Genomic DNA, 11,416 nt, shown 5'->3' with positions numbered 1-11,416 from the left:
CGCTTTACTATGTCATCCGGTTACATCACATGACAACATCCCTGACCTCTAGCGTGGCCAAAATACACAAATACGTACACACGCTGGCAGAAACACAGCCTTTATCCTTCCCCTGTTCACTATAAATCTTTTTTTTTTGTTGACATTTTTTGTTTTGTTTGTACGGCCTCAGAGTGGTACATGTTTAATTTGACCTGACAAAAAGAAACTCCTTACATTCATCATGTGAACACACTGGTCGTATCTACCACGTGAATCTCTTCGTCACCAGTCAGCATGCAAGTTGAGGCCTTCAGTCAATGTCTGTTTTGGTAGCCTTGACTTCAATGGCCTTGTTTTTCTGAGCCAACTGGCACTGAATGACTGTCAGACCCTTGAGTGGCAGATATCAAAGCTGATGAGAACAGACACTATATATTGCTGTTAATAAATATGATATTTTATGGTTTTAGTAATTGAGCGAAAGGGAAAAGTTTAGTCAAATAATTCTGAAATGAGTGGGTCAGCTATTTATAAATGAATAGAGTTAGCAGCAGTGCCTGAAGGGTCCAAGTACATTTTTATATTGAGAGCAAAATCACATAGTAGTTACTGATGCCAAATTGTATGATTCTCAAAACAAGACAGATTAGGTTGTCAGTTGATTAATAAAAAATATGATGGCTAAATCAATAGAGAAAAACCAAACAAAGAAGCAAAAAATCAAATGTAACTGGCACCTGTATAATCCAGTTCAGCACAATCAGTGAAAACAATGCAAAATCTTTAAATTAATCTTCAGTTGATGTGGCCATAGTCTAAAAGAATACAATTACAGATAAGATCATTTCCAGTGACACACAGTTTAACTTCAAATGTGTTTCTACAGAGACAAATTGAATGCATTTTTCTTATGCATTTAGTACACAAAGTGTACTCAACAGAAACTTTGACCTTGTCAAGCAGAGTTTCTGACAACTGGGGAGGACACTGGGCAAATCAATATTGAGTTCAGGAGGAATGTAATTTACCTCTGGCAGCTTTATTTAAGATGAAAATAAAGGAGGAGTGTGATACTGCCACTTAAAAGGGGTTTGAACTCAGAGTAAGACTGAAGGCAGTTCATGTAAAGACAGAGTAGGATGTAAATCCTCTGAGAAATTATTTTCATTCGCACGATCTTGCTGACTCACTGAGACGGTAACTTGTATTTCTAGTAACCTAACAATCAAAACACTGAAGCAACCACTTTATCTCTGCTGAAATGTCCTTGAGCAGAAAATTAATTCCCTGCCAGTTGTAGTTGACCATGACCTCTGATCTGTGGAGAGGGACAGGAGAACAGATCGTTTATTCACAGACAAATATTACGTACCATATTGCAGTAAAACGTACGTATGTAGCTATCCTTGGCCTAATGCACAGAGACAGCAGTTCATCAGCTTACCATTCTGAAATAGAGAGATTTGTGCAATGGTGTGACACTAACTATCTTGCGCTGAGACTGAGGAGATGGTATTTGACCCAAAGGCAGTGGGCAACCTTAGAACAGTGGTTATCCACAATGTACACATCACTCAGGTCTGCTCTTAAAAGTACCTCGGGGTTCATATTCATAATACACTCAGCTGGAGGGTCCATTTTGAAAGTCTCTGCTCGAGACTTCAACAGCGGATGTTTTTTTGTTTTTTTTTACGTAGACTTAAGGTCTCTGGAGTTGAGCAAAAGTTCATGTTACTTTTTTACCATGCAGTGTTAGAGAGTATTATAAGATATAGTATTACAGCCTGGTATGGTAACTTGATAGCACAGTTCGCTCGACTGGTACAGACTGCTATGAAAATTAGAGGATTAAAAAACACTTATCCCTCCAAACAAGTTATGAACAGTCTATTATCAGACAGGCACAGGAAATAGTGTTTGATCAAACTCACGTTCTCCACCCAGAGTTCCAGCTCTTACCTTCTGGTAGAAGATCCAGGGTTCCCAAGAGCAGGCTGAACTGTTATAAACCGTCATTCCTGCCTTTGTCCATTAAGCCTCTCAACACTAACATGTAATGTAGATGTCGGCCGTGAGGGCTGTGCAATATGTCGTCATTATCAGTAGGTGTGTATGTGTATATGTGTACAGGCAAACTGTTGCATATCTGTGTGTGCGCTGAAGCCATGGGTTGTTAAGATGGTGACTTTATTTTTTCTTTTACCATACACTACGTATGATTTTATTTTATTTTATGTGGAACCGCTGGTCAGAGTCCAGAACAAATTTCCCTATGGGGACATTGGAGTATATCTTATCTGATCTTATTATTATAAGACCTGCATGGCTGCTTGCTGCACTCTAAGCACGTGTTTGTCCAATTAATTTGTTTAACAAAACATGTCAGGGATGATTTTGCATGTCAGACCTGCTGTTCTTGTTTATGAAAGGATATATTTAAAAGTATGAACACAGTGCAGCAATGATAATATTAGGGAAAGAAAAATTGAGAACTAAAGCCTGTATTATTATTCACTTTATACTATTTTCACTTTTCATGTATGTATAATAAAGCACCACATAAAATCCTTTGGGTGTTAGAAACTTTTCCTATTTGAAAGCATACTTCTTTGTCACTCTGTAAATCAGAGGAAAAAAAGCTTCAGTCTTGCTTTAGACAGTTATGTTATAGTTATGGATCAAGTCTCATCATCTCAGGTTTCCTGCGGGCTTTCAACACTCTCAACGTCCAACTCTCCTAGATTCACACGCTCTAAATATAGCTGCCTTAAAGTCAGACCGGACTGCAGGGGAGACTTAACGCTACTGCTAAGAAACACGGCAACCCCAGTTTTTTTAGTAAACATTTTCTGTGATGTGAGGCTTTCAGTCATTTTTGGCCCATGTGAAATATAAGACTGGACTGGACAACTGCTTATTGTGACTGTTGAATTCATGGACTGACAGCCTGGATAAAAGGAATGACTCTCATGTGGAAAATGGAAGCAATCAGGAGTCAGGTGGCATTATTTCAGTAATGCCATCGTAATCGCCGCAGATATCTCTCAGGAACAAAACAACACAGGTTTATGTCAAGAAAAGTTCAATATTTTGTTAAATGGCTCGTTCAAAAGTTGCTCCAGCAGAAATGATTTGCCAGTTGCCTGTTTTAGTAGTCTTCAGTCTTTTCGGTAAGTCCAAAATCATTTATGTTCCTGCTGTTAGTTATGAGAACGACTGATGTTGGTGGTTTACGTTGCACATTTTAGAGTGAGCTTCGTGAGTGAGCTGAATTCCCTTCTTGTCAAGGTTCTCAGAGCTTTCTGAAATAACAAACTTTAAAGGAATATTTTTTAAAAGGGGCTGAACCGTAAGAGAGGATATCAATAGACTGTAAACAGAATGACAAGTGCATTTTGTATAAATCATTTTCAGGATCAGAGTAAAGTGTATTATAGCATGATTAGTAAAAATCTCAAGCAGAGTACTCTCACTTTAAATGAATTCTTAAAGAAAAGAAAGTAAGGAATATACAAAGTAAATACAGAAGCGTTTGAGTCTTTATTTTAAAATCACACATCCCTAATTGGTTGACTATTCCACTTTGCTTGCCTTTCATAAAGCACTAAGTAAGGATCTCATTAGGATCTGGGACTCTGGTTCAATGAAACTCTCACACAGACAATCAGCGGCTATGGTAGGAGACACATTTCCTCAGAGAAAAAGGAAGCTGAGACATGAAAGACTGCCTCGCAGAAAACGTACCTTCAAACTTCAAGTATCTCTTGTCATTGTTGCTGACAAATCTCCAGAAACTATAGTATTAATTTGAAATATATTACAATTTTTGGACTTTTCATACATATCTCTTACTGCACTGTAACTTTTATTCTCCTGTTTAATGTTTTTTACTCATTTTAACTTATTTTTATTGTTTACTATGTTATGTTTACTTTTAAAATCCTTATGTTAAGCGCTTAAAAAACACTGTAAAGAATTGCCTTGTCGAAAGCGTCTACTGTACAAATAAACTTGCCTTACCTTGCCTAGTGAGAGATTTACACAAAAAATAAAACCACTTTTTGATGAAAACACACCAAGAAAAAAAAAACTCAAAAATGTTTCCTTTCTGAAAGTGGGATAAAGTCCACTGTAAATGGTAAATGGTAAATGGTATATGAAGTTGTCTCCCTTCTTTAATCATCTCCTTTTTCTTCAGATTCTTGTTCTTTTTAATCATAATTTTTCAACTCTTCTTTCCTCTTCTCTTCTTCCCTTCCTCTTTTTTTTTTCCTGCAGTGTTTCAGTGTCACGGCGGCTGTGCGGAGGTGGACTCCCTCACTGAGGCTGTGGCAGGGGAAGGATTCCTGCTGGGCTGCATCTCCTGTAAAAGAAGAGAGGAGGTCTCTGCCCGGGCCACTGTAGACTGGCACTTCAAACCGCCAGGAGAGGAGGAGTTCAGACATGTGAGTACCACCGGCTGTTTGAAGGAACTGCTCTGAGTTATGGTACGAAAAGGGAAAGGCTCTCTTCTACTATCAAGATGCTGTTGAGCAGGGCACTCAACTCTGAAACTGTGCCACTGAAGCTGATTGTTAAGGACTGAAGTACATTTTAGAAGGCCTAACTTTTTTACTTATTTTTTTTATGTGTTAGTATGGAAGAAATAAAAATTTACCATAATATATTAATCACTATATATGAATTATTACACCATCATATTATATTTATATATCTGTACATGAAAAGTCTCTATCTTTCTTTTAAGTATGAAACCGAAATCATCTAAAATAGAATATATAACTAAAACAAACTTAATGCTAAATTAATATTTTGTTCACCATATTATCATCGTCATGGCTTACCAGTTTTGTTGAGAGAAGTTTTTTAGATTTTAGGATTTTTATTGGCAAATTTTGGTCGCAGCAACTTCTATATTTCATTAGTTGCTAGGAAACTTCTCTCACTCTGACAGCTGACTCAGGCTCTTTCTGCAGGTCCGGTATCATCTTGTGTTGCAGCTGACAGTGTAATATCACCTACTGTAGACTATAATATTCTCTCCTCTAATATCTCTTTGACTGACACGTCCCCTGACCGTCTTTCATATTAGTCATGGAGCACTTTGCTTTAGAGGGACGTTTTTTTTGCATCTAACTTCATGTCAAAGCATTCCCTCTGTATTTCTGTCACACTACAGGGCTCCTCTGATAACATGTCATTGGCAGCTGGATTCATATTTTACTACTGACACTCCTAAACTTATTGTGGTTTTGTCTGCTGGTTTCTGAAAACAGGACTTGAAGCTCTGCAGTGTGATATTCTTGTTTTTACTCTTTTTCAACATTTTTGTGAATGAAAAACACAAATGGAACATAACATGTAGCTTTTTATGGCAAATTTAGGGGTGTTGAATATGCTAATGATCAAATATTCAGTGTTTCCATTTATTGTCATTAAGCTTTGGGGCTGATATAAAGCCTGATATACCATTGACCTTGAATGCACAGTGTATATCTTAGACTGCATACAGTCTCCAGTGGTATTCTGCTGCTACAACACAATGGTAAACATTCGCTTCAATGCTTTGCATGAGAATAAAAGGAGCAGTAACCCCTGGCACAGAGGTGATCTTTCATGCAGGTGATTAGCTCTCAAATACTGATGCTAGTCCTGTAAATTTGCTCTACACAAGCTGTTGATTTCCCTTACATTAGGCTACTTTTTCATAGTCAGTAACTTTTTACTGATGTATTGTACTTAATCATATTTGAAATTGCATTGTGCAGCTCCCCATGACATTTTGAAACTGGGCAGCGGTTTAACTGGCCATTCTTGGAGTGATTTACGGTAAATAATCAGTCAGTAATGAAGAAAAATTCAAAGGTATCACAGTTATGAGCTTCATTTGAAATATTCATGTTTCTAATAAAACAAATATTTTTAAGATCTCCATGAAAATGATCAAATCCAATGTTATCTTACATTGAGTCAATTTTACAACTCGTTGACTTAATTACATTTCACTTTTAACCCATGTGGATTTTTATACCTTATTATTATTGATACATTATAAAATATCAGCAGTAGTTCTTTATGTGAAGGGGCACACTACACTATTGACCATTTGTAACTATACATTTGTATTACTGCATTGTATATAGAGCTCAACAAACCTTCCTGGATTACAAGAATATTTATATATTTTCCATTTGTTTCTTTTTTTTGCCCCTCTCAGATCTTCCACTATGACCACCCCAGTGCCGACATCCTCCACGATGATTTCAGTGACCGTCTGAACTGGCATGGGACACAAAATAGTGATATTCAGATAGGAGCCGTTTACATTAGCAACGTCACCTTCAATGACACGGGAACGTACCGTTGCACCATCCACCGCACACTCTTCCTGCCACTGTATAATCAGGATGTCATTGTGGAGAAGGTGGTGGAGCTCAGTGTAGTGGCAGAAGGTAAGGTGGGGAGTACCTGTGAAAAGAGTGGCTGTGAGTTTCCCCTCCTCCATTTTGTTGTATATTCCCTTTCTCCTATTTTATATAAACCATATTCACAGTTTTCCTGTCAAGATCTTTCTGTCATTAAAGGGGACATATGCTTTTTCTGTTTTTTTGTTATATTTATATTGTTATGATGTCAGATATCTATGCTAAACATGCTCAAACCTGAGGTTAATGTATATAGAAATGCTCCCTGCAAGTCAAAAGCCAGGGTTTCATCCTGCTCTGAACGCTGCATTTGTAAAGTTTTTTTCTACCTTGTGGTTTTCAACCAAGACCATAGTCTTGGTTCAGTATGTGGATCCAAAAATGATTCTTGAAACATTAGGCTAAGTAAAAGCCAGGGAAAAAAAGCAAGAGGTTAAAACAGAAGGCAGCTCTGATACTAGTTTACCATCCAATGTCATATGAGCTGTACAGTACTTGAATTCCACTGCTTCTATCAAACAAGCAATCGCTCAGCAGCAGGCAGAGCAAAAGGAAAAACTTGCACATCGTCACATCTTGACAAAGACAAATTTCCTGTTAATGTGTGCTCCACTAAATCTTTCCCATAAACTTTACAAAAATATGGACTTTCTTCTCTCCTTTATGCTTGTTTTTTTTTTTTTTTTTGGCCTGGGGTGGTTCAAGATTCAATATGTTTATTGCCACTCTGGTTATACAAGCACAATGGTGTGAAATACTGTGGCTGGGAGGCCCTATACCAGTAAAAACAGCAAATAAATATATATATAAAGACATGGTTGGAAGGATGAAATGTGTAGACTGTATTGTTGTAGTATCTACTGTTTGAATATGGAAATGGAAAAATATGAACACTGCATTACTACAGTGGCATTTTGATGGATTTGCATTAACAAATTGTTGCTGTTTTTATTAGTTTCTGAAACTAAAGTAGGGAAATGAAGTGGAGCCTGGCGGAGTTGATGTGGGTCAAACAAGGAGCAGCCAGCCACTATGACTGAGTTACTTGTCAGTCAAGCAAACATGCTCCAAAACATATTTTTCTCTTCATAAAGAGACAAAGAAATGTTCTGTAGAGCTGTGAGTAACAAAACAAGCAACAAACATAAGCTTGCCCAGAAGTGAGACAGGACTTTGACTCTCTATGAAAAATAAATGTATGTATTGTGATAAATATTACAGTGAGCTATTGAGAGCTGAAGATGGGGAAAACTAGGTTTACCTTGAGTTTCTGTTGAGAAATTTGGAGTTTTGTCACTTTCAATATACAGTAGTCTGAGCTCCTCTTGGATCTTGGAGCATCTAGTGGCCAGTAGAGGAACTGAATTTAGCTGCAGTGGTTACCAGTTGATATTTCCCTGTTCTGAAGCAATATCAGCTTTTAGCCATAAACCATGAATGGCAGGGCATGCTATGGATGAAAAAATAATAATTTCATTTATACTGTAAATTTGTAACTGAAATCCTTCTGAACTTTGGTCCTCCTGTTGAGGCTTATCTCAACCAATGAGATTTCTGTCTTAAGAGCAATTCTGAAATACTTCTATGACTGAGATTAAATACACAATCTAAACCTCATTAGACATGCTTTGTTCATAATGCTACACATTGTCGGTTCCTCCTTTCCAGCCAATCGGGAACTGACATCGGTGATCTCAGAGATCATGATGTATGTGCTGATTGTGGTTCTGCAGCTGTGGCTCATTGTGATTCTGGCCTACTGTTATAAGAAGATTTCAGCTGAGCATGAGGCTCGGGAGGCCCGCAAAGCTCTCAGGGCTCAAGCAGAGTGAGTCATTGGTCTGTTATGTGATGTTTTACGAAGGCGATTCATTTCTGATCAACATTTAAGCATTTAATTAACATACAGTATATTGCACATACACTAAAGACTACTGTAACAATGTCAGGGGTCCTAAAGAATGCCTTATAATTTCATACATTACACATTGTAATAAATTATATAACCAAATAATGATGATATCTAATTCTGACATCTTCACCACAATCAGCTTGATTTAGCAGAAAAATACACCAAATTATTTGAATAAATTTGGCTTTCATAAAAGTAACCAGACTTTTTTGTTGTTGCTGCTGTTTCTCACATCTAAATAATTCCCTTTTTCTTTTTATATGTCCAGACTGTTAGAATTAAAGGACATCTGTGACGGGGTGCAGCTGGAGGTGGCATACGTTATTAAAGGTGAGTGTGATTTTAGATCTCCTAATATGCTTTACCTTACAAGTCACCATTATACAGATTATTATTACCAGCTTGCACAATATCAGATTCAGGGAAATGTGATGGTATTACACATAACAAAACACGTCTTTCTCTTTATCTGGTCTTTTTTTGTGCTTTTACTTGGCATTTTGTATCCACCAGATAAAAAAAGATCATCTCTGCAAGAGTCAAGCTCCGTTACTGCGCCATGAAATTGCTGGAATAATTTTACAAAATTACAAGAGGCTGAGTTTGAATGTCTTGGTCACACAGTTTGATATGTATATTTTATGATTAACTGTGAAAGAAAGAAGCTGATGGTACAGATGGCAGTACAGAGGGTGGGACGGATTTCCTTTATACATCAGTGAAACGGGGTATCTAAGGTGTCCCATAGGAGTAATAAATGCTTGAAAGTTTGTGGATTTGAAAAAAAGTTGTTGTTTTTTTTGTTTGTTTTTTTTTTAAAGATTTTTGTAAACAAATGGCCTTCAAAGTCAGGAATGGATGATTATTTTCCTTTTTATCAATCAATCAATTATCTTATCAGTTGTTTATAAAAGTTGTCTATAAAATATCAAAAAATTACCACAGCCCTAAATAATGCTTTTAAACTGTGTATTGTGTTTGGAAAAAGTCCAAAAAACACAACAGAAAACAATGAGGCATGCAGAAAAGAAAGCAAAATGTTTTCATGAAGATACTGAAGGACTTAAATGTTTAACTGAAAATAAAAATTTCTGTCACTCATCTAGTCAGTAAATTAACATTTTTTAAACAGTGACATTGGAAAGTTATGTTGATATAGCAGCAGTTTTAAAATAAATGGTTTCAGGTAAACTGGTGACCCACTGGGCTGAGGTGTGTAACATGTACCACCAAAAATCCATCTTGCCATGATTTGAAGGTTACAAGTGACAAATGAGGCGTCTAGGTGTTATGCCAAATGTCATGATTTGCATGAAATCATGCCAAATTAGAGTTCTTCAGTTTCATTAATATGAGCTCCAAAGTATTTGAGAAATCTTATTGTCTTGAGATTTTGCATGAAAGCGAGTGTGGCAACCCTGATATCATGGCATTGCGCATCAGCATCTAATGCAGCTGCTCACTCACAACCAGCTTCAGGGTTTTTAGGTTTAAGCAAGATGTCTTTACTTACCAGTTTCAACTGGTAAATCTGAACATGTACAGTATGTTTGTCCCAGTCCACACATCTGTCCAAGTTTAAACCTGAATAAAGTAAATGTTTTAGATCATTGTTGTCCACTGCCATTGGCCTGCTGTGTTGGCAAACACTTCTTAGTTTGTTTGTTTGTTGTTGTTTTTTTTACATACAATTAATGTATTTTAAATATGCTGTATATACTTTATTAACAGACAGCCCACTTGAAGAATTGCTTAAGAGATCATTATCTTGCAGGGGCATTGCTCCATAGATCCTTTACTTACTGCAGGAACCACTGTGCAACCCTTTGATCAAGGTCAAAACACATTGGACAACAGACCTGGCTATGGACATACCTCTTGATGATTGGAAACCATGTTTGGGTAACATTAATGCAATGTATAAAGAAATGGGCAACAAGTTTATCCTACTGAAAATAATACACAGCCAGAGACACTGGGGGGAAAGCTTGCAGAATCAGCTACAACGGCTCAGCCGGCTGGTTATGAGAGGGTCACTTATCTATATCACATACTCTATATTGAGCAAACGTGATCAATATGTTCACACGGGGCCTTTTCATCACCTGGCCATCTGTAAATTAGAGGTCAATTTAGTAATCCAGTGCTATGCTTAACCCTGGAGAAGATGTCAGTGTGTGTGTGTGCATGTTTTTCTATCTCTTTTGTACATGTATGTACATGGAGTGTTAATATCTGTATATTTATCTGTTGAGTGTTTGTCTCTGTTTTCTTGTTCAAACTTTCAATAAAATGTCCATTATAAAGAAAACATACATATACTTGGTCTGAAAATGTTTTGGAGAAAATACAACATTGAATTTTTTGACCAGACTTTGTCCTCTGTTGTGCCTGCTAATCCTCCTACAGAATATGAATACAAAAATATACTGTTCATTGTAGGTTTCAGGCAGCGAACACACACACATACACACGCAGTGAGTTAAAGGACATTTAGAGGTGATTGTGTTGTAACTCAATCTTGTCTGAGCTCTGTGCTGCAGTCTGTCTCCTGTCTGAAAGCAGCTTTGTTCTCCTGCTGCAGCCCAGCACCGTCCCAAAAATGACCACACACTCCTACCGATTCACTTCCCAAACACTGCAAAAATATTTTAATATGAGACACCACATTCACTCTTCACTATTGTTAAACATGTTTCGAGATCATCTGGGGTGAGAGAGCCATAAAAGATGATGGTCCTCCAAACAGGTGCAGCATGACTATGACAAAATAAACAGACTTTGCCACAATTAGTAGTAACACAAATGTGTTAAAGCCAATTCTATGTGCTCTTCTTATGGTTTGCGTGACATCTTAACAGAGTAATACAGCTTAAATTAAGTCTGATGAAAATATCATAATTCTAAACATGCTCACCTACAGTAAACTGTTCAATGTAGCTGATTGCACCAGTACAGGACAGTGGTTTGAGTCATGCTACACCACAGCCTCACTACACTGAGCTTTTAACCTTGCCCTGTGACCTCCTCCTTTCATTAAAAGTGTTGACATGCTGAACATGCTGCGCATCTCTTCCACGTAAAAGTACGAGCATGA

The 11,416-nt window shown here is 37.3% G+C and overlaps 1 protein-coding gene across 1 annotated transcript; it reads left to right on the top strand.

Annotated features, from left to right (window-relative positions):
* Positions 1-2,727: 2,727 nt before the first annotated feature.
* On the top strand, positions 2,728-10,634 carry si:ch211-225p5.8 (uncharacterized protein LOC555567 homolog). The gene is made up of 6 exons (XM_067600806.1): positions 2,728-3,152; positions 4,261-4,427; positions 6,200-6,434; positions 8,076-8,235; positions 8,588-8,649; positions 8,833-10,634. Exons 1-6 carry the CDS (start codon positions 3,080-3,082, stop codon positions 8,880-8,882), a joined length of 747 nt encoding a protein of 248 aa, XP_067456907.1. The 5' UTR covers positions 2,728-3,079; the 3' UTR covers positions 8,883-10,634.
* The last annotated feature ends 782 nt before the right edge of the window (positions 10,635-11,416 follow it).

This window comes from Thunnus thynnus, chromosome 10 (assembly GCF_963924715.1).
Source record: "Thunnus thynnus chromosome 10, fThuThy2.1, whole genome shotgun sequence".
NCBI classification, from domain to species: Eukaryota; Metazoa; Chordata; class Actinopteri; order Scombriformes; family Scombridae; genus Thunnus; species Thunnus thynnus.
This window is presented reverse-complemented; position numbering and strand designations above follow the sequence as displayed.